Source organism: Engystomops pustulosus, chromosome 10 (genome assembly GCF_040894005.1).
Source record: "Engystomops pustulosus chromosome 10, aEngPut4.maternal, whole genome shotgun sequence".
Taxonomy (NCBI): Eukaryota; Metazoa; Chordata; class Amphibia; order Anura; family Leptodactylidae; genus Engystomops; species Engystomops pustulosus.
The window spans coordinates 37435075-37450151 of NC_092420.1; the positions used below are offsets into that span (position 1 = coordinate 37435075).

Here is a 15077-nt window from a genome sequence, read left to right on the forward strand (position 1 = left end):
ATTTATTTCCAAACCGGAATAGATGCGCTTTCATGTTTCTTCACTTATAGTGGTCCTGCTGTTCGAGTAGTAGTAGTAGTAGTAGTTCATAATTTGTCCTAGCCTTTTTCCAGTGTTCTAAATTCGTGGGTGAAGGTGACATCAGGTATGTCATATATGCCCTCCTAAATCTTGTACTGCTGTCGTTGTATCTTTTTGTTTGGATTGTTTTGGATTGGGGCGTATTAGCCCCATATAATGCATTATCTGGTCTGTAATGACTACCTTCACCGCCTCCCATTAAACCCTTGGTTTTTCTATAGTGTCCGAGTTATAGAATTTAAATTCAGTCCACCAGCCCCTCAACCTCTGTAGAAAGGTCTCATCTTGCGCCATATAGGATGGAAAGTACCAAATATAGTCTGTTCCTGGTTCATGGGAGTGGCTTAAAGATCATGTTACTGGTGCGTGGTCCGATATGGCCATATTTTCAATGTCCGTTTGTGTGATTCTATCCACCAAGATGGTGCTCACTAAATGATGGTCTATACGAGGCCAAGAGTGATGCACTACCGAGATGTACTAGTATTCCGGATGTCGCCATGCATCTACCAAACTTAGGTCCAAAGACATTTGGGCTAGGTCTGTAGCTGTAGCTGAGGGGTTGGCTGGTGATTCCCCTTTGCGAGCTGTCCTCTCTCAGGTGCATCACCTGATAGAAGTCCCCTGACACCACTATCTGCGGTGATGAGTCCAGTGCCAGTTGTGTCATCAGAGTAGTGTAAAATTATTATTTATCATTAGGTGCGTATACAGTGTACATACTTAATTCTCCTGCAGGGGTATCTAAGATGGCATGTAAAATTCTCCTGTCTTCTGATGTTGTGTGAGACCTTGGCGTTATTGCTGAATTTTTGGATCAACATTAATACCCTCCCCCCTCTACTGGATTCTGAATAGCCAATGGCCTCGGCCACCCACAGGCGCTTCATGAACTTAGTTTCTGTGTCGTTCAAATGACATTCTTGCAGCGAGGCCACAACACCATTGAGAGCTTCTGTGGGGACCGAAGGCCCTTGACATTCCAGTAGACTACTTTCAAAGACATAAGAGTTGTTTTATATGGTACATTTCTCTCTGACTATCTTGGTATAAATTATGAATTTAGGTATCTCCCTTTTAAATCGGCCAAACATATTCAAATAAATTTTAATTCAAGAAGAAACAGTAAAAATCATTGCTTTCTACAATAACATATAAACCAGTGGAGTGATGGTCATCACAGTCGTCTGGTATGAACAATGCAAATACATTTTTGTTAACTTCCTCATATTCCGCCATGTTAGGAAGACAACCCACCCTATATGAGCATAACATTTACCGACCAGCTGATAATACCCCTAAGGGCAATGTCCCGCTAAACTACATAACACAGTCACTCAAGTAGTTTCTCGCGGTCTCCGGCATTCTTTTGTCCCTTATCTTTGTTGCCTTGTGGACCGCTGAGGTTATCCAGCAGTCATCGCCAACAAGGATGGTCTTGGACTGTAGCCGGCAGCTACAGTAAGGGCCCCCTGAGTCCCTGGAGATCCTCTCTCTCTCTCTGGACGTTTCTGCCAGTGCCGATTCTGCCTGTCTGCATCAGTGAATGAGTGCATTGAGCCATCCGGTTATGCCACCTTGAGAAGGGCAGGGTATAGTAACTGAAACTTTCACTGCCTCTGGAAGAGTTAGGAACATAAGGCCCGTTCCATACTAGCGAGTGTGATAGGATTAACTCGCATCACACTCACAACGCATGCTGCCCGGATCGCACGGCCTGAACGCTGCAAACCAGGACTGAACTCAGCATGTCAGTTCACTCCCGGTTTGCAGCATTCAGGCTGTGCGATCTGGGCAGCATGCGTTGCAAGTGTGGAACAGCCCTAAGCAGCCCTAAGCAGTACAAAGGCTGTGAGATAAATGGAACTTCAGGTGACATCTAATGAGTATGGGTCCATTAGTTTTGCCATAGGAATAAACAATGTTTTTTTTACATTCACCCTTGCCTTCATCTTCTTCAGCCATAATTAATAATTCATTAGGGCTTTTGCTCTTGAAATTACTGCAGCAGAATAATGAGCGTCAAGGTTCAAATATAAATACTGTTTTATTACTATGTCAAACATATCAACATTATTGATCAGTGGCTGTTTTGGAATGGTTCTCCTTTATGATAAAAAAATACATATACATCTTGTTGGAGTTGCTTGAGGATAGACAATTAACTTCAGCAGTAGGTGCAAGATCTCTCCATCAAGTACCAATGTTATAAATGGGAGTGAGTGTAAGGACGCTCATGCAGCTGATTAACAATGATTTTGGCAATCTTTTCTGGTTCATTCAAATGTACAAAATGATTTCCATCTACAACAGTCGACTGAAAGCGCTGAAAAGACAAACAAATAACACAATTTTAATAAAAGTAAGACCTAAATGTACTTTTTGCACAGCACCCATTTCAAAAGGTGCCTGGATAAAAAAAAGTAATTGTCACTTACTTTTGATTTTTTTCTAGTTATATAAAACATGTATTGTATAAAAAAGTTAAACAAATATATATATATATATATATATATATATATATATATATATATATATATATATATATATATATATATATACATCCAGCATAGTTACAAAATAAAAAATGTATTATTATTTTTTTTTAGGTTTCAACAATCCCCAAAGATAAAAAGTTTTCTTTTGTAATATATTATATAGTTAATATAATGTTCATATTAACTCAAAATGACTCAAAATTAATTCCCTAGTTTGTGACTGTTGTTTTGATATACAATTTGTATTGTCTCAGGCAAACAGGGTGACTATGGCGATGTAAAGTATAAGAGGTTTTTTTTTCCTTGTAAATATTGATGTTTATTTGTAAATATTTATTAGTACTGTGATAAAAGACCCCAACGGGACATTGTCACAATTTTTTTTCCAGTCTGTAACTGGGCCATCTATAGGGGCCCCAGTTATAGTGGCAAATAGACCCCCTGTGGGATAAAAAGTCTGGGGCAGAGTCCAATTAGACCCAGCAACTCTGACAAACCCTTTCAGACCCGACAATCACTATAGAGCCGGCGGCAGTGCTGGCTTCTGCCTTCACTACATTGTGCTATCTTCATCGTGATGCAATGAGGAGAGGAGAAGGTGGAAGCAGTAATAAACCACTTCTACCTTTTCCCATGGGTGTCCGGCTGTATCTGACAGCCGAATACCTGGTCCTGCTCCTATTATCGACGTGGGAGCAGGAGAAAACTGCAAACTCTAAAGACGTTGCTCTAGACTTGGGGCCTGTGCCTGCTGACAACTAAAGTCAATAGTTGATCAGGTACAAGTTAATGCAAAATAGAATTGTGCAACAATACCATCCATAAAAAATCTCAATACATAGACTCACCCCCTTCAGATTTTCTTTAAATCCACTTAAAAGGGTCTGGCCTACATCAGTGTAAACTCCTCTCATTAGATCGGCGGCTATTCCCTCATTTGCCCTGTAAAAAAAAAAAAAAAGATTTGTGAATGTATAATGTCTGGTCTGTCCAATCTGTATAACTCAATTTCAACATTGTCAGGATCAGAAGATTAGAGGTTTCAAAATATAGTCATACACAGCCTGTTTGCCAACATGCCACAGGAGGGTAAAACAAAATCAGAGGCTAACGATACCCAAAATAAATCCCTTTTTACATTTTTTTGGCTGTGTCAACTAGGTATTCTTAAATCAACAATAGACTTTATTAAAGGGAACTTGGAGAGACAATTCGCACAGTGAACAAATCACATTTAGGTTGGTCTCGTAGGACCCATTAGAAAGGGAATACAAGTCTGAGCATACATGGGTCGTTGGAAACTATAGAAGTTCTCAATTTGAGCCAGACTATACAAGTCAGACTATATAGCAATACAACACAGGTATAACAAGAAACAGAATAAAATAGAACAAAATCAAACAGAATACACAACCACGCACCTGCATCCCACCACTGCCTTGGATTCAGCTCCCACAATTGCATACACTAGAGATGGCAAAGACTAAAATATAAGCTCAATTATGTGACTATGTAGGAATATGCGGGGCATCAGTAAATGGTGATTCAAGCCATTTGTCCCAGCTAGAACTAAATTTATTTTCCTGTGGACAAATATCCACTTGTTGAGGGGAAGAGCAGCATTGACTGTAATGTAAGGTGAGAAGAGCCATCCAGAATCTGGTTAAAGTTTTACTAGGGTTTCAATCAGGAAAGAGCAATCTGTGGTAGAATGGAACAGCTCCGGGTCCACCAGGAGTAGACATATACTCAGAAACTTTTACACCCATCCTGTTGAACAGGAATTTGTGGTCCTGTACCCAGAACCCCTTAACCACATGAGTGGACCTGCGTCTGGGGTAGCAGAGCACTTGGGGCACAAATCTAGGAAGCAAGGACAGAATTAACTAACTCTGGCAGGCATTAGATACACCTGGAAGAGTACATAGGTCTGCAATATTCTGTCTCCTGATTTGGGATAAACCATTTAAGGCGTGGAGAGATTGATGTCCCACTCCTCATCTGTCAGTGGGCCAAGCTCACTGACCCAACCCCAGAACAGGTGTTTTCTAAATATTACATGCATGTTAATGTACATGCTAGGAGATGAAGGTACAAAAGGTGGAAGGAGTTAGGTAGGTCATAAGTCTCTTTCAACTGCTGAAACAAACTAAGGACAATGTCCTTGCAGAAGTTTCCCATATAGTGCACCCCTCTGGATCCCCAGCTAGCCCTATTACTCTTAAGGCAAGTTCAGGAAGGGCTGAGTTATTCCCTGGGGGAGTAAGCCTGTCAAAGCCAGTTGGCACAAAAGTGGGAATGCCCCTCTAATGTTACTGTTCCAAGAACGTGTTCAGGTAAAGCGAAAAGGCCAGAGTGCGGGCCAATTAAGAGTGCCATAGTACACAACTTCTCAAAATGAAACATCCCGGGGAAGTGAGACACTTAGAAATTGGGAGCGGAGTCCCACCCCCTTCAGGAATGAAACAACAGATGGGTGGCCACCCTTGCCCTATTGCCCCCTCCAACTAAAAGAGACCATGCAGCCATGACACGGGAGACTGAAGCAGGACATGCAGGATTTGGGGTAAAAGGATCATCTTGACAAAATTCACATGGGCAGAGATGGAAATGTGGAGCTTAGGTACCAGAGCCAACAAGGGGAACACATTCAGCAAGTTGAGCACAGTGTGTGACATGCCAAGATAATATCTCCGAAGTCACTTGAACGGACTGGGAGCCGACCTCAAAGGTAGGGACTGATAGGTCAATACAAAGAGAGTGTGTGATTTGGACCGGTTGATCCCAAGGCCCAAGTGAAGTCCAAACTCTGTGATAACCACTTGAACCATCCACAGTGAAGGTCCCGAAACAGGGCCGGACTGGCTCACCGCTATGCCAGTGAAAGCACCGTGGGTCATGAGGTCATGACTGAGAGGTCTCCACTCCCTGCCACTGATGGGACTTCAATAGAGGAAAAAGAGCTGAATAACTGGATGGTGCAGGCAGGGAACAATTAGCTCTCTGCATTATCATCGTTCCCCTGCTAAGGCTGTGATACCAGCAGGCGCAGAGTAATGATGTCATGATCTGCCAGCACCACAGCCACATCGGAAGATGAAAAGAGGAGAGCTGCTGGGAAACGGGGACAGGTGAGTGTGGTGTTTATTTTAATTCATTTTAAACAAGAAAAAGAGGAAAAGTGGGAGTACAATATGGGGGTATAGGAGAGGGCAGCCACAATATGAGGGGTATGAGAGGGGACCCACAATATGGGGGGGATATGAGAAGGGGCCACAATATGAGGAGGAGATGAGAGGGGCACAATATGAGGAGCAAATGAGGGGCACAATATGAGGAGGAAATGAGAGGGGCCACAATAGGAGCTGGCAGAGGCACTGATTGCTTTTAATAGGCCCAACCTAATGCTGGAACTTACATCCATGTTCACAAGATTGAATTACATTTTAGGTGAATCTGGAGAATCTCCTCCTGGAATGCAAACATGTTTAGATTGCAAAAAAGTTACTACTTAACAAACCTGAGCATTTAGGTCTAAACAGATTTGTCGAAAAGCCACAAATCTGTATATTTGAGTGAAGACTGTGCTAAAACATAACTTCATCACCAATAAATATCAAATAAATTACCTTGCAGAAGTATACACTCTGGAGGTGTTACAACGAGCAATAGAGTCCGATTTATGTCTTAGCTCATTATGGTCAAAACACTCTTACCGTAATTCAGACATGTTTGCTCCCAGGCTGGGGGTAGGGAATGCCAGATTAAACTATTGTCCTTATGGGGTCCCTTATAACTCCCGCCCTTACAAGGGCAGTCCACAGCTGTCCCTGTTAGTTGAAGTATACCCTCTGTGCACTTCAAATTCCCGGACGCATTTTGTCTACTCAGAGGCATTGAAGTGTCTTAGTGCTGGTACCGGCCGTCCATAAGAGTGGCTTAGCTAGAGCCAGTCATCCAGTGGCATGCGTGTCACATAGGGCTTGCTGTAAGCTAGCACCCTGATAAAAAGACTGCTCGTTTCCAGTCCTGATGGTGGACTAGGAGATCAAAGTTATGCAGGCTGGCCATTTGGTTTGCGCCAGCTAGAGAATACTTCCGCCTCAACTCCACCCTCTCACATGTCAGATTGGGCGCACCCACCAATTCTGTTGCTTCTATTGGTCAGATCGCAGTGCACCGCAAGCTAGTGCGGTGGACTACAATGTACACAGCCGGGGAGTGTGATCCATCAGTAGTGCGCATGAGCGAGTTCGGTGGGGAGGATTTGATAGACGCGTCTCCATCGGGTCGCTGAAAATCCCATCCCATTATGGGCATGTTTACCACTTTGAACAGCCACAAGTAAGCATATAGGCAGTCGGCTTCTGGTTGCAGTAAAATTTGAGTTTCAAATACAGAGACCATATGAAAATGGGGTCCAGTCTCCTCTCAAACTCTATCGACGCAATGTATGAACATTTAGAGAACCCTTGACATAAGAATATCTGCATAGTATTATAGTATCTCTGACATTAACAAAGCAATATAAAGGCACATAGAGAACCAATAACATAAGAACACCAGTATTACGTAGAAAATTGGAAGAAGATCAGGCATTTGAAGAGTCACACATTAAAAATGCTGACAGTAGATGACAGTCTAAACATATACATTTTTGGAGATCTACACATATAGTCCAGCCCAGGAGCAAATTAACATATGAGGGAGTGCCAGGGCTCCCCATGGCTGTGCCCCTGAGCTGGTGGTAGATTTGGCCATCAAACAAAAAAACATTTCTGGTCAAAGTAGGAGATCCTGGACCAACCCACTATGTGCTTGGTACTGTGAATCTCTGGTTGAAAGGAAGAACTCCACTGCCTCCAACCCCCTTTCATGGGGAATGGAGGAGTAGAGTGCCTCCACATCAATGCTTACCAATAGGGGATTTTGCTGAATTGTTAACCCCTTAATGTGTCCGTCAGTTAAGATGGCAATGAGTGGACAAATGGTAGTATTGTATCAATATGTATGCCAACGTTTTGACGGATCAATTTAACCCTGACACTATCACTCTTCCTTTAAGGGGTGTGACACCCTTATGTACCTTCGGGAGGCAATAGAAAGTCAGCATTATCGGAGTGGATGGGGTCATAAACTCAAATTCGTCATCACTAATCAATTTATGTGACCTGGCCTCTCCAAGAATTCTCTGGAATTCCAATAAGTAGTCTGATGTTCGGTTGGACCTCAGAACTTCATAGCCTGTACTATCTCCTAACCGGTCCCCACACCTTTGGGCATATTTTAGCGTATCCATCACAACAATATTCCCGTATCTGATGGTTTAATCGTGATTCCGCCATCTTTTTCAAATCTAAACAGATTTGTGTCCCAAGAGGAGATTCTCCACATGCGCCTAAAATGAATTTTAAAACACAATTCAATCGGATCTTGTGCACAAGGTCTTAGGCTGCATTCAGATTATGTATTTGCATTGTGTTTTAAAACACATTGCAAACATATGGGTAAAAATGCACCTCAAAATACATCCGTGTTTTACTATCATTAATACTGATGTGATTTGGAATGCGTTCTGCCTGTTTCTTTTGTTGTGCCTTTCAGACGCAATGAAAGCGCTTTATGTAAACGTGGCCTAAAAACATACAGGTAATATTTCCATGTCACAGTAGATGGGCCCCCAAAATCTATATCACTGGTGGGCCCTAGGCCCCCAGTTTGACCCTGGACCCCAGTCCTAAAAAAGTTGGGTATCCACCGCCAGCCCACAAACACCATGGGAGCATAGAAATCTTGCTAGTTTCAATGGGTGCCATGAAGGAGTGCATGCAATATTATATAGCAGCCACCAGGATCGATGGAAGCTTCAAGCACGTTAAAAGAGACACTTCTGTGTAGGAAGGTAGATGCAGGGTCATAAGAGGATGAGAAGCAGATTGAGGTCTCTTAAAATGTTCCAGCTTTTCTGTAGCTTCAACCACTTTACAACTGCGCGCCATCGAATAGATAGCGGACATTGAGCCAAGGGAAACTTCAGCATGTATGTAAGGGTGGAGGGGGGGATAGCCTCCGGAGGAGTCTATGCAGATTAGTAAAATAACATCCCAGGACAATTTCAGCAGTTACAGCACAGGTATGGGAGGGCATGCAAATTATAGGGTTTCAGGGCAGTGGGGTTGAGCAGATAGCAGTAGGACAGCAAAGTTGGAGTCCGGGGAATTTGGCACCTGAAGGGCTCATGGGGACCCCTGGCTTGAGAAGATGGTGAGCATCCATCTCCAAAAGACTGCAGTTAAACAGAGAATCCAACAGCTGCAGATGATCCTGCTTGCAGAGAGAGGGGCATACCAGGCACCTTATCAGTGCTAGGGAGCACAAGGCCTGGGTAGACTCCTCAATTAAGGCTTCTGAGGCCTAGTAGGCCATGTGTGGAGCCAGTCGAGTAGAGGCCTGCTGACTGCAAATCCAGGATGCAGGGCACTCCTAGAAGGGTACAAAAAGTTGCTCAGGGCTGCTATGGGGCCGGAAAAACTTCTTGAAGCCAGCAAATGGTGTTTGGCTTCCGGTCAGGCCGAGGGTGTGCGGTCACCACCTGCCGGGACTAATTGGGCCACAGAAGAAAACCTCCCCGGGGCTCCAAACTCCTAGCAGACATTCCAGGGTGCAGCAATGGGTGTCCCGATCCACCAGGAGAGCAGGTGATGGGGCCTGTTGTGAACTCGGCCCAAAAACGGAGAGCATCAGGGTGTATACTAAGCGGGCACTTGCAGTGGCCCACCGGCTATAGTATTTCCGAGTCCTGGGCAACCTGGGGCACTTAAAGGGGCTGGATGACACGGGGAAACCCAGGGTCGGGCAACAATGTATGCTGGATTTTTGTGATTTTATATGAAGCGCTTTTTAACACTTGTTTTGTGAGTATAATAAATATTTTACTATTACACATATCCCTGTGTTGCACTATTGAGATCTGTCTCCCTCAGTATATCCTTTGTGAGAGAAGAACACATTGAGAAAATTTGATCTGAAGTAACGCAGCATTTCTTTTGGAGATGGTATAAACAAGGATCAACAAGTTGTTCAAGGGATAAAGAATATACACTCACCGGCCACTTTATTAGGTACACCATGCTAGTAACGGGTTGGACCCCCTTTTGCCTTCAGAACTGCCTCAATTCTTCGTGGCATAGATTCAACAAGGTGCTGGAAGCATTCCTCAGAGATTTTGGTCCATATTGACATGATGGCATCACACAGTTGCCGCAGATTTGTGGGCTGCACATCCATGATGCGAATCTCCCGTTCCACCACATCCCAAAGATGCTCTATTGGATTGAGATCTGGTGACTGTGGAGGCCATTTGAGTACAGTGAACTCATTGTCATGTTCAAGAAACCAGTCTGAGATGATTCCAGCTTTATGACATGGTGCATTATCCTGCTGAAAGTAGCCTTCAGATGGTATACCTAATAAAGTGGCCGGTGAGTGTATATATGTACTTACCGTATAAAAAAATCTGGAATCCCTGTCTTTTTGGAGGTAGAAGATCTTTATATATTTATTTTTGGATTGTTTTGAAGGTTGGACTTGTGCCTTTGATCGTAGCTCCCTCATTTATATCACCAGAGAGACACGTTTTTACAAATCCTATGTGGAGATTTATAGCCATTGACGTCCCCACTGTGGGATTCTGGGAAAATATGCAAATAAGTTTTATTGGATGGGAAAAGGAAAAGCACGTCTCTATTGCTACCTTGTAAGGCTGTCCACCATTGAGAATCTGTTCCTTCTGGAATAGATACTCTGGTTGTGTTTTAATCCTGCATCATGTCATTAGGATTACTGAAAGTCATGCCTGGTGTTGAGGGACCTCACAAGCTCCTTACAAGACAGCAAATGAGGTGAGGTTTTCCTTTCCCTATCCTGGAAAACTTAATTGCATATTTTCCTACAAGCAGCATGTTTTTTAGCAGTGAGACCGGTCAATCAGGAACAAGGAGGCAGTGCAATGCAGTAAGTTTACAAACTGATTTTTTAACATTGCAGCCATGGAAAAGAACCATTTAGGGATTAGGGGTTGCTGACGTCATCTTAAAGGCAAAGTGTCAGCCTATGCATGTGCAAAGGCTGACATTGCTAATACCCTGCAATACATCAGTATTGCAGATATTATCATGAACAAGCAATCAGATGATTGCTTTTTCATGTCTCATGGTAGAACAAGTAAAAAAGTAAAAAAAAAATGTTATTCAATAAAAAAATGCCCATAAGCCCCAAAACATATAAACATCAAACATCAACCAGCTCCGTAGCCAAAAAAGTAAAAATGTTATGCCACTTGGATGACGGCGATGCAAAAATGATAGATTTTCCCCCACATTAGGGTTTTATTTGGCAAATTTAGTAAAACATAAGAAAAAATATTCAAGTCTGGTATCCTCGTAATTGTATCGACCCATAGAATAAAGATAACATGATTATTAGGCTATATGGTGAACAAGAAAAAAAGCAAAAAATCTAAATTTTCAACAATAGGGAAATCCAACCCCAAAATGGTAACACTGGAAAAAAAGCATCTCGTCCCGCAAAAAAAAAAATGCCATCACATGGCCCCAATAATGAAAAAACGAAAATTTTATAGCCCACAAAAGGGGCAAATGAGGAAACTAAAATCCTGGCAGCTGCAGGTCCTTCCTTCCCTTCTGTGCCTTGCTGTGCACCCATAAAATTAGTCACGGCCACATGTGGGGTCTCTGTACTCGGGAGAAATTTCATAACAAATTGTATGGTGGGTTTTCTCTTTTTATCTTTTGGAAATGTGTAAATTTTAGGGCTAAATGAACGTTTAACCGACAAAATTTGACCATTCTAAATCTTACCTCCATTTTGATTCAATTACTATGAAGATCTCAAGGAGTTAACAATCTTCCTAAAAGCTGTTTCTGATAGTTTGGGGTGGGGGGCAGATATGAAAATGGGTTGGTTCTATAGGGGGTGGTTTAATGCTAAATATGATAAAAATTAATTATCCAGACATTTCAAAAATGATGAAAATGTACAGTAGACATATGGTAAATGTTATTCAGCAAGTTATTTAGGTGGTAAATCTATTTGCCTGAAAACGCGATGATTTCGAATTTCAAAAATGGCAAATTTTTTAAAAAATTCATAATTTTATTTCTTTTTTTTTTGTAAATAAACGCAAAACCTATCAGCCAAAATTTACCACTAAAATGAAGTACAACATGTGAAGAAAAAACAGTCTCAGAATCGCTTTGATAAGTAACAGTGTTCAAAAGTTATAACCATATAAAACGACGCAAGTCAGAATCCAAAAAATGGGATTGAGCCTTAAACTACAAAATGGCTGCGTCCTTAAAGGGTTAAAATGCATCTGAACCAAAGCCAACCCTTATGACAGATTTAGAGTGCAGGGTAAGTTATAACACACAATAATATTGTACTGCAAATGCGTAGAAAAGGCAGAATGGCATATTTGTGATGGCCTTCTACAACCTGTCTTTAGTAAAAAATGAAGACCCTGATGACAGGTTCCCTTTAAATGGAACAGGGCAGCAGAAATTGACCTAGTAAACCATTACCAGTATGTTGTAAAGCATCTAAACCAAGATTCCCCAAACTACGGCCCACAGGCCACATGCGGCCCGTTTCGATTCGGCCCCCGACGCTAGCTGCGCCAGCGCCGGGCCCCGCGGCCTTCGACAGGTGGGCAGGATCCTCCGTCTGTCCGGACAGGAAGCTCCTGCCCGTCACTGTATAGTGCTCGATGTGGCCAGAAACGGCCGCTTGAGCACTATTACTGGAGCGATGTGGCCGGAATACAACCCCGGCGCACATCGCTCTTTGAACTTAGATGCGCGGCCGCGCGATGACGTCATCATGCGGCCGCGCACCCTTTCCTGCCCGGACGTGACAATAAATTAGAAGACGCGGGAGACTTAGGTGAGTACAGGGTTTTTATTTTTTTTATTAAAAAAGGCAGTAAAAATATTGTGGTGGCCGGGGGGCCAATAGTTAGTTATGAGGGGCAGTATAGGAAATAATTAATGGTGAGGGGCAGTACAGGAAATAATTAATTATGAGGGGCAGCATAGGAAATAATTAATTATGAGGGGCAGCATAGGAAATAATTAATTATGAGGGGCAGCATAGGAAATAATTAATTATGAGGGGCAGCATAGGAAATAATTAATTATGAGGGGCAGCATAGGAAATAATTAATTATGAGGGGCTGTATAGGAAATAATTAATTATGAGGGGCAGCATAGGAAATAATTAATTATGAGGGGCAGCATAGGAAATAATTAATTATGAGGGGCAGCTTAGGAAATAATTAATTATGAGGGGCTGTATAGGAAATAATTAATTATGAGGGGCTGTATCGGAAATAATTAATTATGAGGGGCTGTATCGGAAATAATTAATTATGAGGGGCAGCATAGGAAATAATTTTGAGGGGCAGCATAGGAAATAATTCAATAATTAATGGAGAGGGGTCCCAGTATATTTAATAATTAATTGTCCCAATTAATTCATTAATTGGGCCAATATTTAAAATAGTTCTTAAGGGGGTGCAGTATATTAAATAATTAATTGAGGGGGGTGCCAGTGTATTATGGATGCGGTCACATGTACTGATATTTATTTTTAAACTTTAGTCCGGCCCTCCAACGGTCTGAGGGAGACAGTGAATGGCCTCCTATGTAAAAAGTTTGGGGACCCCTGATCTAAACCTTCCAGATCATGTTTCTTTCATGGACCAGTGTGGTGGCCCCATCCTGAAATTCTACATTGAAGTGAGATGTAAACCGCTTACATAAAGTCACGGTGGTGGAGAGTTTAGCGCTGAAGTCAAGCTCTCCAGGGAACAGAACGCCTACTGTGCAATAATTGACCCCCTTAAATCCATGGACATGATAACAAGCTCACAGAAAGTCTGGTGCTTGCAATCACAGCAGGAGGGGTGTTCTGATGCAGGCATATGATAAATTCGGTGCTAAATTCTCAGTCTCCCTTATTGTATACAACCATTTTACTGTTCAATTCAAAGTTAATTTTCTGGATAATGCCACCATTCTGCACCATCAAAGAAACATGCTCTAGAAGTTGTGAACATACTGGAAGTGGTTTATAAAGTAAACTTCTGCTGGGCAACAAAAATATATATAACATGTGCATAGGACGAAGTTGAAAATTTCTGAAAACACAAATGAATACTTACAGTATTACATGGACATTAGACTGCATCGACTTCATGATTTGCAAACACTGCTCAAGCGATAGAGGCGCTGAATTATTCTATAGGACAAAAATATTCAAGCAAGTTAGAACTTAGTAATATGAGAAGAATTTCACCTGCTCTTAAGACTGGAACAGCATCCATTCTGCCAGTAGATCAATAAGCTTCTGGAAATATGACTTTCCACAGTTTTCTTCCTAAGTCCCTAAAAAAAGAGCCCAGTTCACAACTGCAGTTTTTTTAGAGCAAGAAAGAAATGAAAATCAGAAGATGAACAGAAGGTATACCATTCCCCATAGACTTAAATAGACCTTCCTTTATGCTTCTATTTATAGAAAAAAAATCCACTGTTTTAGATTTAAAGGAAACCTACCGTCAGGAAGATCTGATGGTAGATTCCTACTTGCACCCTCATCCCTAAACTATATTTGTCATTTCCTGGTAAGATAAATAAAGCTTATTTAATTAGCTTAAATTATACATTTTATTTAATTATAAAGTACATGTAGCACATATAAATACACTGCTGAAAAAATAAAGGGAACACTCAAATAACACATCCTAGAACTGAATATATGAAAAATTCTCATTGAATACTTTGTTATGTACAAAGTTGAATGTGACAACAAAATCACAAAAAAAATCAAATGTATTAACCAATGGAGACCTAGATTTGGAATCAAACACAAAATAAAAAAGGAAAAAACACAATACAAGCAGATCCAACTTTGATGTTGTCCTTAAAACAAGTCAAAATAAGGCTCAGTATTGTATGTGTGGCCTCAAAGTGCCTGTATGACCTCCCTACAACACCCGGCATGCTCCTGATTAGGTTGCAGATGGTCTCCTGAGGGATCTCCTTCCAGACCTGGACTAAAGCATCTGCCAACTCCTGGACAGTTTATGGTACAACGTGATGTTGGTTGATGGAGCGAGACATGATGTCCTAGATGTGCTCAATCGGATTCAGGTCTGGGTAACGAGTGGGTCAGTCCATAGCTTCAATGCCTTCATCTTGCAGGAACTGCTGACACTCCAGCCACATGAGGTCTAGCATTGTCCTGCATTAGGAGGAATCCATGGCCAACCACACCAGCATATGGTATCACAAGAGGTCTGAGGATCTCATCTCAATACCTCTGGCGAGCAAGTGGAGCCCTCCAGATAAATGCCACCCCACACTAAAAAACCCATTGACGAATCGGTCATGCTGAACGATGTTGCAGGTAGCAGATCGC

The 15077-nt window shown here is 42.0% G+C and overlaps 1 protein-coding gene across 6 annotated transcripts in view; it reads right to left on the minus strand.

The window, feature by feature from the left end:
* Positions 1 to 2109: 2109 nt before the first annotated feature.
* Positions 2110 to 15077, minus strand: part of SERHL2 (serine hydrolase like 2) — a 50544-nt gene continuing 37576 nt past the window's right edge. For 5 of the 6 annotated variants that reach the window (XM_072126997.1, XM_072127000.1, XM_072127002.1 and 2 more), the window contains 3 exons: positions 13956 to 14044; positions 3428 to 3521; positions 2110 to 2407 (listed from right to left, as the gene is read on the minus strand). In XM_072126997.1, the coding sequence (XP_071983098.1) occupies positions 2288 to 2407; positions 3428 to 3521; positions 13956 to 14044 (303 nt within the window). In that variant the 3' untranslated portion in view covers positions 2110 to 2287. Of the gene's footprint in view, positions 2408 to 3427; positions 3522 to 13821; positions 13899 to 13955; positions 14045 to 15077 lie in introns of all 6 variants that reach the window. The other variant, XM_072126998.1, reaches the window with a different exon arrangement.